Here is a 14,338-nt window from a genome sequence, read left to right on the forward strand (position 1 = left end):
AAATCTGAGCCTCTGGGGCTTCAGTTGGACCTTAACCCATTATATTATGTATGTTTGTGCAAATCACCATAGATTGATACTAAGAGATGCTATCCATCTGCTCATACTGTCCATGAGCTATTTTGAAAAGAATTTGGCTTCTCGTTGTAAAAAGCTTGTAAAGACATACCTCAAAAAGCCTTGCAGCTGTCATCTTAGATAAAGTTGTATCGTCAAGTTGCAGCGATTTTGAGAGAATTCTCCTGTGAAGAATGGCCTCTTGGCTTTAATACTTTGGTTCAAGGCACAGCTGAGATAGTACAGGATTGTTGCTTACTGTTGACTGCCGTTCCTATGAAGTTGTTTTAGAGTCTATAACATATGACCCTAAATCTATATCCCAAAAACTCCCCCCTCACCTCCAAGCTAAAAGATAAAGTACCTTTACCTTGATTCTGGCCTGATTTGTTAGCTGATTGACTTAACATTGGGTCTCAACGGGTGAAGCTGCATGGAGTCCTTTCCGATACACTGTTTGTTCCTCCACTGGGTCTCTGCATGGCATTGTCACAGTTAACACCTATATAGTGTATCTTAAAGTTATAATGAAGGATCTTATTTATTTGGGTGGATCATCAAAATAAGTGGTTCTCCTAATTGTCAATAATTGTGGTGATATGTTAATGTTAGGCTGTCCTACGTGCTTGTCCCCATTTTCACTTGAAAGAAAGAAAGCTTGTATAAGCGATGCAAACAGCAACTTTTAAACAGAGTGTACGAGAAGGAATGAGCTTGTGCATGCTCTCACATGCGTTTAATAGGCGTTTCCTCTCAGGAGCAGGTACAGGGTTATACATGTGCTTTTTTTTTAATAGCGGAGAAATAAGCAAAAATCCTTCACAATACCTTTGAAGTTGCTGCCGGTACAATTATTGTATCCCTCATCAGCAGTGGTGACCCTGAAAACAGGAGCGTGCATCAGGGACTCCTGTGTGTTCTCATTTTTAAGGATTAATGTCTCCTAAATTAAAAAAATAAGCTGGACTTTAGGAGGAACTTTATGGTATCAAAGCTGATAATCAGTTTTGATGCAAAAATCAAAGTTACAAGCAATTACAAGTGTATTGTTTCAATGTGAAAGACAGAGTTTATTAAGTCTGTTGTCATTTTTAACATTGTCTGGTGGTTTGGAATTTAACTGTCAAATATAGGAGTACTGATTCAGTACAGTTTCTTCAGATTATCACTAAATTATGGACAAAGACTGCTGGAATACACCTTATAAACATCACTAACCTGTAAAAGACTGGATCTAATCTTAAAGTAAAGCAGTTGCTGGTGCTTATGAGTTCCAGTTTCTTCCTTCTTGATGGAATGTTGTTCACATGTGTCAGAAAAACAGATTTAAATCAATCTTTTCCTTCTGCAGATATAAAATAATAATAATGATTTTTGAAGTTTTCCTTCTTATATATGTATGTATAAGACATTCATGGTGTTATGTTGGTCTGACAGTGTTTTATATCTACTTTGCTGCACAACAATTACCCCCAAAGGCAATATTTCATCTTACATGCGTCTACAGTTGACTTTGGAAATCTTAAGAAAACATAATAAAGGACCTTTAAAAAAAGCCTATTTCTTTTGTCCCAGAACATGAGGTCACATCTTTCGTTTGAGGTGCATGTTTAGCGTAAAATACATGATAGAATTAGATTAATTTCGTCGTTATAACAATGAAATGTGCAATATCAATCAACTCAGGAGAAAATAAATAACAAAAAAAAAGAATAAATTGGAGCAAAACTAATCCCTTTAGAGGTGTGGAAATGTTTTTTTCAGTTACCTATTGAAGCCTGCTGGTAAATAAACGTAATTATTCAATGATCTTTTGCTGGCTATTTGATGGTCAACATGCAGTAGGTTAAGTATGCCATTGTTTAGAGAGGTGTTGCTAACTCAGCATCAACCTTACAGTTTTCAGTGTTAACTCCAGGTGCTGATTGTAAAGGCTGTTTTATTACTTCACTCCCAATCTGAAAGTTTATCAGTGGTTCTTAGAATTTCCAAAAGTAGAATGGGAGGCAGATCTTTTAGTTTCAGACTCCTCTAATGTGGAACCAACTACCAGTTTTAGTCCCTGAGGCAGACACCCTGTCTACTTTTAAGGGTAGGCTTAAAACTTTCCCTTTTGATAAAGCTTATAGGTAGTGGCTCAGGTTATCCAGAGCATCTCTATAGTTGTGCTGCTATAGGCTTAGACTGCTGGAGCACTTAGGGACCCCTTTTTCATCATTCTGCTTCATTCTATCTCTATTTTTCCACTCTGCAGAATTTGAATGCTATGCTCCTTCTGCTCGTTGTCATGGTAACTTGATCTGGTCTGTTCATGTTTGGCTGTGACACCATCCTGGAATGAAATATCAGTTGCGCTGCTGCTATCAACATCTTGGGTTATATGTTAAGCTTGGCCTGTTTTTCAGTGTAGTCCTGTTTCTCACTGTATGTGCTCTTTTCATCTTCTGGCGTGGGAGCTGGCTCGGAGCTCGTCTGCCTGGCTGTGTGTTTCCTGGTAATGGCCACCTGTGGAGCTGGTTGACAGTTACCTTTTGTATCTGTCATGCATGCTTCTGTCTCCTTGAACCCCAGTCGGCCTCGGCTGATTACCGGCCACACAGAACCTTGTTTTGCTAGAGATTTCTTCCTGTTACAAGGGGGTTTTTGCTCTCCACTGTTGCTATTAGCATTCTTAGTGTGAGGGATTGCTTTCAAGTCGATGAGTCGATGCAATCACCTGGTTTTGCTTAGATAGAAAACTGTGAATCAGTTTAACTGTATGATCTGGTTGAATTGTCTCTGTAAAGTGCCTTGAGATGAAATGTGTTATGAATTGGCATCATATAATTAAACTGAACTTAATTGAATTGATTATTTTTCAACTGAATGAGTGCTAAAACAGTGCTATTGTTAGCTCTTATTCCGGTTATTTCCAGAGCTAAAAGTAGTGACTGAAGGAGGCAAGCTGGATCTACCTCAGTGCCAAGTTTTAGCTGGACCAAAGGCAATAACTGCTTTAATAGAGACAAAAATAGAAACCATTAATCTATCCATCCATTATCTATAACCATTTATAGACAGACTCACAAGGGGCTTACTTACACCCAAGTTCAGTTTGTAGAGACCAAAAAACCCAACAGTCATGTTTTTGGACTGTTGGAAGGATGCCAGACCACCCATGTGGAAAATATAAAAAGGCAATGCTCCAGGATGGGATTCAAACCCAGAATACTGTGTTACTAGTTAAACAATGATGTTGGTGCCATGGGTAGTGTAGCTTTTTTTGCCATATGTAGGACAAAAACAAATTAAGCAATGAATGGTGATTTCATAAAACCATCTGTTGGTACTATTTGTGTGCAAAACAGATTTTGTGCAGTGATGTAGTCCAAAAGTTGACACAAAAGCAGGTTTGCTCCTGAAATAGACCTATAAAACAAACAGCTTTCATCTGGTGCAATTTCTACCCCATGGAGCAGTACATGAAGGGGAAATGTAGTCTTTGTTTATTTGCTTAAATAAAGAGAATAAAAAGCACAACAATAAAAAAAAAACAAAAAAACATTGTTATTGTTATCTTGCAGAATACATTCTGCTGGTCAATTTGGAAAAAGACATTCTTTGAATGATTTGATCTAATTAAGTTTCTTTCTATTTTTTCTTTTGTTGGATTACAGGATCCATAACTATTGATGGGTCATTTCAACAGTTAATGCTTGAAACACAGACTGGCCCAAAAACCATTTTATTATGTCAGGCGCTTCTGTATTTGTGGCAAGATCTATGAAGTTTGACCAAAAACAAAAACAGGTAACTGATCATTCATCCGGACTAGATGAACATCATCTAGATTGTCAGTCTATAATCAAACAAATGGAAAGATGGAATAATAATTTAACAAAAATTAGCAAAAGGTTAATATTTCAAGTTTATAGTGTTTATTGTGACACATAAAACCATTAATAACATATGGCATTTAAATCTCAATCTATAAACAGGTGTCCTGCTTGGTAAGCTTTATGTAATTCCCATTTCCATGGCTGCTGAATAAAACTGTAAAAACCTTGAACAAAGGCTCCACGTTGCTTTAAACTGTAGATGTAGCTTCTATATTGTAAAACAGTATTTGCAGGAATACTTAGAAACGATTGGATTTGTGTAGTTAAAACTGTTTTAGTGCACTATAGTTCTCTCCCAAAACTATCTTTTAGCGACGTAATGATGGGACACCATGCTGCTTCTCTGGCTGTAAAAATCTAGACAGTTTTTAACTGTTTCAATGAAACAGATCAAGAACTGCATCCATGGCGTAGCCCTGGAAGTGAAGCATCACACTCTGAGGATACAGTAAGAGCAATGGTAGAGCTGAAACATAGCGTCTTATAAGAGGCATTAAAATACTGAAGGGAAAATGCTTTTTTAACATAAGTGACAAACTCCCATTTCGATTTAGCTGATTATACATTTGAAATTATTGTAGAAGTACGTTTTGGAACGAATGCCACTGCTTGTTTAAATTAATGCACATTAACCTCCACAGCAGTGACTCAAACATTATAAAGCTCATGTATTTGGAGGAGCAAATACAATTTCTCATTGTAAATGGCTCAGACTGGGAAAAAAGTCAGGCTGTTGAATGGATCTCTGCCTGGCTCCCTTGCTCCCTCGCCAGTGACAGGATGAATGAGTTAATATGTAGTCATTGTGTGAGCTGGATATACTCACACATGGTGCACTGATATCCTACATCAATAGGCTATTGCAAGTTAATGACCAGATCTGTGAAGGCCCATTTGCAGGAAATATGGACGGAGTAAAAAAGGAGCAGGGAAAGCAGGTGCTCCTGCCGCTGAGCAGCTCATAACTGAGCAGCATGCTGGTGGAGAATCTCATTTGGCTGTGCACTCTCTCACAAAGACTCAGCTCAAGCTGAAAGCCATTCCTACCATGTTGTGATGACTTCGGACCCTCAATGAACGCTCCTCTTGTTGCTTAAAAAGTGTATAGGAATTTACATAATCATCTGTAGGTAAATGAGAGTTCTGAGCTGCTCCTTCTTCATTTGAATAGAAATGATAGCACTTTTAGCTGTAAAAGGAAATCAGTGAAGTAATCGTGAAGGGGAGAGAAACTGCTCGGTGAAAAGCCTTTGCCATCCATCTTTTTCGTTCTGCTGCCTCCTGCTTTCCTACCGTGAGGTGATGGAATGAGTGACAGACACCCACAGCTGAACATCCAAAACATTTGGGAACATTTTCTTTTTATTTCTGGGAATTGTTTGAAGTCAAGGGAGCAGAAGACAATAATTAACTGGTTTAAAAAGCCAGGAACCAACACACACACACACAACTAAAAGATGAGAAAAGGAAAAAAAAACACACTGAGTGACTGATTTGCATGTAAATGAATGAAAACAACTAATTTCTGCAATAAATAAGGACATAAAAAAGAAAAGAAACCCATTGAATTCCCGGAACATAATGTCATATAAATGAGACGTGAAATTAACAATACATATGAAAAAAAAGAGGCTAATTGACATGTTGAGCAGACAAGACAGTAACGTCACAGTAAAAACGAAATTAAAAGCAAAGAAACAGGAGCTGTAAATCAGTAAGGTGCCAGCAAAGATCTCCAAATCCACCATGATCAGTCTTTATTATCTTATACCTTTAGATTTTTTTTTAAAGATTTCCAATAAAAAAATAAATAACATGATGAAAACATAATTTTAGATAAAGACCCTCACAGAATATCTGAGGGAAGTGTAGACAGTGCCAGATGGTTTCATGCGACTGAAGATAAATGCCATCCTGAGAGACTGGACCTCCTGTCTCTCTGGACTTGTTGCTGTGGACATCCATTATTCACTCCAGGACAAACATGTTGCTACAGCAGAAAAAAGTAAAAGCTAATCCAATGCATAACTGCCTGGATATGATGAGGATCTAAAAAAATTAAAGATAAAAAAATAAATAAAACACAGAAACCAGATTTTTTTTCTTCTGTACAGTAGGTCACCAAGCACACTGGTGAGCTGTAATAAACTATGTAAACATTTTTGTTTTGACACAGCTTTGAGTGAGAACTGAAGAAAAAAAAAGAAGCCAACTTGGTCACATTGTACGTTTTCACCGAACCATTTTTTTCTTCTTTAAACGTGTCAATTACACTATTTTTAGACACACAGCATGATTTACCTGAACACAGCATGTCAGTTGAAACGTCAAATAAAGAAAACTAAAAATGTGTGATATATGGGCATCAACAACGGCTTGTTTTTAAAAGTCCCAAGTGAAACTGGGCCAATATTATTAAACCAATGATATGTTTTTTGGGGACATGTTACAGTGGTAGTGATGCGGTGCGGGTAGTAGTAGTCAGTAGTAGAATTGAATAAAATATTGATATCTGTAAATATTGGCCAGAACAGCAGTAAAACAATGGGTTATCGATCCATATTTCATATCGGTCCATTCCTACAAAACACATCAGAGATTTTATTACTAAGAGTCCAATTTAGAGAAATAACTATGAACTTTTCTGAAAGCTTACAAGCTTGAACAAGATCTGGAACTTGGATGCAAAAGGAGCGAAAAATACAGAGATACATGAAGCTTCATTCTGCTGCTGCAGCAACTGAACTCTTTTCAACCCCCGATAGGCCTTGATATTCTTTGACAACAAACAGAAAACTATTCATTTTAATAAATAAATAAATAAAGGGAGAAAGAAAAACAAACAAACCAGAAATAAAAAGACGCTTTTAAACATATGCGTACTTTATCTCATGTCGCATTCATGACGGCTACATTTAAAGAACCGTTTGAATAGCAAGAAAAAAAAAATTGTGTTTTGACTTCCAACTTTCCCCAACAATCATGATTTCTTAAGGTCTCTCACTTACATAGATGCCAGCACCACATCACATACACCTCACATGCATGCTCAGAATGGCCAAAATGACAGTGATCGTATTTTACAGCGTTACAATGGACAGGATCAGTAGAACTCCAAGGATTACACACCTCTTCACAGTCACTTGGGGTGGTGTGGGGTGTCTGAGTGAAAATTCACACTGCCGAAAGTCTCCAGCGAGGACTTTTCAAATTGTCCCGATGAAGTTGTACTGCATTGTCTCTTTTTAATGCTTACAATAGTAAGTGTGCTTCCGTGAGCTGAAGTTCATCTGTAAGCGACTCGGAGAGTCTAGAGTTCTCAAGAAAATTCGTTCTATTTAAATTACAGTTGCCAATATGGTACTGTCAAAATGTTTTTTTACTTTTGTTCCAAACAGTTTATTCGTGTGTTGTGAAATGATTTGATTTCTATACATAATATTCCTTATCCTTGTCTTTCGGTCTCTTGCTACTGGCGCTGCCTTTGGCGCTGCCGCTGGGTATTTTATCCTTCACTACAGCGCCATTGGTTTGCGCAGAGTTGCTGATGTAGTTGCGCGTTTCGTCCACCTGGTAGGAACCCTCGTCCCTGTTTCTGTACTTATACATGGCGTAGAGGAGAATGAGGATGCAAAGGGCGGCTGCTGAGACAATGCCTACCACCATGCCTGTAGTACTGCTGGACTCACGGATCACTTCCGACACTCCGGGTGGAACACGCCTCACCACGCCGGGCACCGTGGGCAAGGCGGCGGGTACTGTGCGCAGCATGGGTGACGTAATGAAAGGGCCCCTGGGCTTAGTGCCATCCACATCAAAGGATGTTGGTAGGGGCAGCAGGACAGGCATGTCTGGCTGTGGAGGTTTTACCTCACGGTTGTCCATTTTCCCCGCCGGCAGCTTGGGTGGTATATCCGAGGGGACCGCCGCCGGCGGTGTGCCCCGATTGTCAGGCAGAGGCAATGTTGGTGTAGTCCTACCTGCCTCTGAGGCTTTGCTAGGCCTCAAGTCCTTGGGTTCCCACTTGGGCACGAGAGCTTTGTAGCCGCCTTCATAAGCCGATGTGGTCAAGATCTTATCTGTTACCAGGGAGAAGGTGGTGTAAAAATCTTCATCGTCAGTCGGGGGCAGGCTAGAGTCGAAAGCTTCGCCAGAGCCAAACCCCGAAATCACCATGCCATCATCATCACCATCATCATCATCATCACCATCATCACCACCATCACAATCATCGCTGCCTCGATCCGAAAAGCAAGGTACCCCCGCCTCAGTGGCCATGGCCAAGGACTCTTTGGTGGTGTCGATAATGGTGAGGACGGGGCGGAGGGTAGGGGGAAGGGGGATGAAGGGTGAACGGGTGGATACAGAAGGAATGTCTATGGGGTCCTCGACTAGCACAGGGACAACTAGCTCCCCTCCTGCAAGCAGAAACAGAAAGAAAGAAGTCAAAGGATAGAAATGTTCCCACCACCTGAGCAAGAAGCAGTCAAACGTCCACAGAAAAACAGAACGGAAAAATGCAAGAAGCAAAGCTCGATATGAGAAAAAATAAACTGAAAAGGAAATGGAGAAAGAATAGAAAGTACTGTACCAGTGCAAAAACAAAGAAACCCAGAACCAAACAAGACCAAAACTAAAAGACAAAAAAGAAAAATAAACAGCCATAAATCAGGTTTACTTTGCATCAAAAGGCTTTGAGGGACGCACAAGGGTGAGCCACAGCAAACTGATCCTTCCTATTAACCCCTACGCTTCATACAGCACTATGTCATCCTGACTTATTATTTTTATATGCGGTGAGCTATACCTGCAGCCTATTCCTAATTACTTTGCGACTACATAAATAAAAACTATTGCCCACCAGATATTTTTTTTATTGAGTGTTAAGATCAAAACTGAATCTGGATTATGAAAAGAAACCGTTCTAAAATTTGTTAAAAACAGAAATCAAGACCATTTACTTTGTTAATTGTATGAGTTTTAAATCTAACCACAACCATAACCCACAAACCACAGGTTTAATAATAATATCAAGTGTTAGTGTCTGGAATGGACTTTCTAACATGTTGCACATCACGCCATAGACAAGTGGTAGGGCTTCATACAGATTTCATTATAATTAACAATCTCTACTAGATTAGTTTTGCTAATTAAATGCTTTCACATATTTATGCAGTGATTGAAAGTGTAAAGAGATTGTACAGTGGACAGTTTTGGAGCGTATGTGAAGTGTCTTTATGGTCTTTGTTGTTGATATTTGCAGAAATCTACAGCGTAGGTCTGTATTCATACAGTGCAATGTCAATGGAGCCTTTTTATAAGGTTTGCAGGTCGTCGGCCATCTTCTGCTGTATCTGAACGGGTTAATTTAATCCCTACTGATTACTTAAACCAACTAAAAAAATGCTATGTGTTTCTAATCTGATCTAGCTGCCTTCAGTGGGCTCCCCTAATTGTTCTAGCCTCTTGCCTTTTGACCCTACAGTCACCCCAATGGCACCGGGCAGTTCAGCGACACCTGAATGCTTGCTGACGTGTCTGGCTTTAATCTTGCTGGAACAGCTTTTACTCCCTTTTTTTTGCATCTAAAGCAAAGCATGGAATTTATTTCCCTTAATTGTCTGTTTCTAATAAATCCATTTACTCAAAAGCACATCTACAAAGAGTCTGAAACATTCAGATGTCAGTTGAAGCTGCGTTTCCTTTTTGCCAAAGTGGCTTGTTTGTACATTGCAAGGGCTCACAAACGGCACTATAAAGAGATGCAAACCTTTTGGAACAATAAAGAAAAACAAAAAAGGAAACGAAAGAGAAACAATGAAATAATATGAGAGTAATTAAAGCATTGCAAAGAGACGTCGGAATTAAAGCAAAGATTGTAAAAAAAAAAAGAAAAATATAAAAATAAACATTCACAAAGTAAAGCCACAGATAGAGCTATTCAGAAAAAGGATTAGTAGTAGGTAAGAAAAACAGGTAAAGAAAACCAAAGTCAGCTTGTAAAATCATAAAAGCCTACAGAAAAAGGAAGAAAGCATACCATCAGCTTTTTTCAACTTACATCAACAAATTGCCCGCATGATTTTGGCAGGAAGAAAACAAAATTTACAAAAAAAAGTTGTGTAAGAATGCCTTTGGACAGGTTAGATTCTCTTTAACATCTTCTGGATATGTAGTTATATTATTCTCTGTTTAGACAGGATGGTATAGGGAGGCAACAACACATACATCCACACACATGACATGAAAGTAATCTTCGCCATTCTGCTCAGGAGGTCTTTTTTTTCTACTTTTAAGTTATGTTGTTTTATAAAAAAAGAAAACTGTACATTTATAATTCCTACTTTTATCATTAAACCTCTGTAAATATCTACAGCCAGATTAGATGACTCTGTAGCTTTTTCTTCTTTTTTTTTTGCTCAACATTAACTTGTTCATCAGTCATGAACAAAATGAACTGTACATATCTTAAGAGTCTCTATATTAAGGGTTCGGGAGGAAGGAGTGTGAGACGGGGTGGGACCTATGAAGATACTAGGAAGGAAATGACATAGATGGGGGTGAACGTGTACATCAGTTGCCATGTCCATGTAAAGGCGGCACGAAGCGGTCGGGCGGCATTAGAGCTTTTGGCTGTAAGGAAGGGATGGGGATATACAAACAATGAGCATATACATGCCCATCTACAAAAGAGAACAGCACTCTCAACACTGACAGTTTTACAAACCCTAAGCTGCAACTTCTTTGCCATGCACAAAAAATTCAACATTCATTGATTAGATCCAATATTTCAAATTAGAAATAGCTATTCAAAAACAGGTGAGATAAAGATAAGCATAGAAACAGTTTGGAAGAACTTTCAATAATCGCAGTGGGGGTCTACTCTTAAGGTGGCTTCTCTTTTTTCTCTATGATGGCACCAATTTAAAAAATCAAACACGAGAATTTGAAATTGAATGATAAAAACCTTCTAAAATAGGAAAAATACTTCATAGGGAAAAAAGGAAGCATCTTTCTTATAAAAGGGATAATTCAAGATTTTTAAAGAGAGGTTTTTGTTTCAATGATGTAAGGAGTTAATATCTTACCTACAGTAGATGCTTGTTTTGGCATTTGTATTTTGGATAAATTCATGGCAAGTCCGAGAGGAACAGACACCAAAATTGAACAACTTTTATTTAAAAAGAAAAAACTCAAAGCAGTTTGCAGCAACGCCTTTTTATCTACATTTATACTATTGCCATATCTGTTTAGCAGTGAGACCATTCAACTTCAGGAGCAGATCACAGAGGACAGAATAGTTATATTTTGGTAAAAAATAGGCATAACTGGACGTCATTTTGAGCTGACGTTAGTTGCATGGAGTTTGAGGAGATCCTACAATAGCCTACAATAAAGTTAAGTTTATTATTATATTGTCAAAGTCTAACAGACAGATTTTAGTCCTTTCCATATGGCCATGTTAGTGAAAGTTTTAAAATGCACTAACCATGTGACACCAATCCCATATTCAGGACGATTGAAGGGAATTTTGCGCAACTGAACAAAAAAAGACTATCACAGCATATGATGCAAGTAAAAACGTTTAACAGAGCCATTTTTGTTGAACAGTTGATTAAGTTGTGGGGAAACAGGAGACTGATAGATGCTTCCAGAAACCATCAAATAGCTTCTTAATGGGTTCTATGTCCAGGAAATCTGCATCTTCTCACAGGTATGACCTTCCATGGAGGGACATGCCTGGATGGCTAATCAGAGACTCATTTGGGATAGCCAATGAAAACATGGATGCCTCTATGCTTTCCTTAGAGGTATTTGTAGAAACAGAAAAGCTAACAGTGTCTCTGTATTCATGACACTATGTTATCACTAAGACAGTAGTTAGATAACGTGATTATAAGGTTTAAAACAGGCAATTATTCCACTCAATTAAAGGCATTCAAGCTCTTTCATTATTTGAAGTAACTAATTAAGTTTTAGTTTATAACATTATTTTATAACATTCCTTAATCTTAAAATTTACAGATTAAATTTTAATTTCTTTACATTTAAAGAAGGGATGCACAATATCGGCACCGACATCTGTGTCAGTGGATGGTTTAACATACTGGAATTGGGCCAATTTTGATAACTAATGTCTAGTTTCAATCTTTATTTCTTTAGGCATCTGACTGTGACATTGATGCATGGTGGGACTATTAAATATTTACCTGTATCAGAAAAGTAATGCCAGACTGCTATCTTTTCATCATAGAAATATATATATTTATGCATCGTATCAGGAAATGTCACTGTGACAGCAATATTAATATAGCATTTTGTCCTGATTTTCCTATTGGTGCATACCTGCTTTAGAGTTAAGTATGATCTTCCTTTGAGATTGAAGCTGTAAGAAACTAGAAGTCCTCTTTTGTCTTGGCCCCTCTTGAAATAGCTACAAGCTTTGACTTCCAGAACAAACTAATCTGGACTCATGCTAAGACGGGAAGACGTGCATCTACTGCAGCAAAGACATTAAATCCTCAAGATTTGAACAAAACCCCACCTAAAAAAATCCTGAACTAACCCTTTCAAAAAGAAAGAAACAATCAAAACATTAGCACTTCTAAGAAAATTAGCAGTGTTAAAAAATTGCACATTATCAGAAAAAAAGGAACATAGTTTTGCATATATGAGTGTTAACATATATGCAGAAAAAAAAGACGAGAAGCAAGCAAGAAACAAAGAAAGAGAGAAAGAAAGGCATTAAATCTCTCACACTATCAAAGATGAACAACCAGAAAGCACACACTGAGGCAGACAAAGAGAGGGGGGGACAGCTTATAGGTAAAATGTCACCACCTTCATATAACTAATAATAACCTTATTATTAGTTACTTTATTACATTTCTCTTGTTAGTATTTTTAAACACAGGACAGGGCGTGCAGTCTGGATGTACGTCAGAGAAAGAGAGGAAAAAACAGGTGGGTTCTATTGTTTGTCTCTTTGGATTTTAGTTCCACTGTAAGAAGTTGGGTTAATGCATGCTTTAAGTAAGTTGCATTTAGGGAGAGTAAGATACAATAACAATACAGCAAGCTAGGGGGGATAGGTGAAGAAGGAGGAGTGTCTGTGGTCAGTATAGAGCGCTGCCATCAAGGGCTGTGGGGTATTTTCTCAAGCAAAACCATTCATTAGTTGTTAACAGGGAGAGAAGGTTCACATTGGGTGATGTATAACCAACATTAAATGGCATTTAAGCCCACCACATCCACTAATTAATCAAGAGGTGGAGTATAGTGGTAATTAATGAGCTCCCTTTTTTGGTGAAATGTCTAAATGCTTTGTGTTGCTTGCATAACCAACAGCCTTTGTCTGACAGATAGACATCTGGAGTTCCACAAGAGGGCGCAGGGCGGTGGGTTTATTTATGCCCCTGGTGAATTTTAGGAGATGCGCTCATTTGTCTTCACATATCAGCGCTGGGTTCCTCCTCTGCAGGCCCAGAGCAGGAGCGCTGCTCATTTAGCAAAGCGGGAATTCAGGCTTGACGTTTCTGAGTAAAATGTGTGATCTGTCATTCTGTGTGGACTGGCTACGGCCTGATGCACAGACCAGCAGGAGGCAGAGGGGACGGCTCATGCTGCTGTGATAATATTCCAATAACATAAACTGCCCTGTTGAATAAACAACGGCCTTATTTATCCAGCTCCAACCTCCTTGCTCGCTCATGTCTCTGCAAACGGCTCTCAGTAACTGTTAGCTTTACTCTGTATCAACACAACCCTTGGATGAGGGGGTGGGCTGCAGTTAGCCATCTCCAGTAACGTCAGTGCAGAGGACCTTGATGTTTGGTAAACACTTTAATCCTGTGTAAGCTTCTGCACAAGCACCACTCGTCTTCCTGCATATCTGAGGCAGACAAACAATGCGTCTTACTAATAGCTTTGCTCAACCAGACTGGGTTTGTTTTTCAAACTTTGCTTGATGGATGAGGATTTTTACTGAGTCCGTTTAGCTAATAATTATCCGTCCTTCTAGACCTGCTGCCTTTTAATTCTGTTTTTCTTCCCATTGAACTAAAACAGAGGCCAAACCTTTGAGGTGCAGAGGGTCTTAGAGCCGTCTGACTGCTTTTATGTTGGTGGAAAGATCCCATTTATTAAATTACGTTTTTTAGAAGCTCTTTTCTCATCCCAGCATATAATTTGATCGGAAAATAATTCAGGCACATGTTTATCCAAGTACATGAACCAAAGTTGGACAAAATAGGTAATATAGTATTTGAATCTGTATCTCCTATTCTTTATGAAAAAAAGAAATAATAGTAGTCATTAAAAAATATATAAATTTACAAAAATAAAGGAAGTTAAATATTGAATTAACTATTTTTATTCCAGTATTAATACTATTTAGCAAGCAT

General features: G+C 38.3%; 1 protein-coding gene across 10 annotated transcripts in view; it reads right to left on the bottom strand.

Annotated features, from left to right (window-relative positions):
• Positions 1–4,035: 4,035 nt before the first annotated feature.
• Positions 4,036–14,338, bottom strand: part of nrxn3 (neurexin 3) — a 380,526-nt gene continuing 370,223 nt past the window's right edge. For 4 of the 10 annotated variants that reach the window (XM_015383264.1, XM_015383265.1, XM_015383262.1 and 1 more), the window contains one exon: positions 4,037–8,353. In XM_015383264.1, the coding sequence (XP_015238750.1) occupies positions 7,365–8,353 (989 nt within the window). In that variant the 3' untranslated portion in view covers positions 4,037–7,364. Of the gene's footprint in view, positions 8,354–9,996; positions 10,569–14,338 lie in introns of all 10 variants that reach the window. The other 6 variants (XM_015383267.1, XM_015383266.1, XM_015383261.1 and 3 more) reach the window with 3 other exon arrangements.

The sequence above is a fragment of the Cyprinodon variegatus genome, unplaced genomic scaffold (assembly GCF_000732505.1).
Source record: "Cyprinodon variegatus isolate N-32 unplaced genomic scaffold, C_variegatus-1.0 Scaffold279, whole genome shotgun sequence".
Lineage (NCBI taxonomy): Eukaryota > Metazoa > Chordata > Actinopteri > Cyprinodontiformes > Cyprinodontidae > Cyprinodon > Cyprinodon variegatus.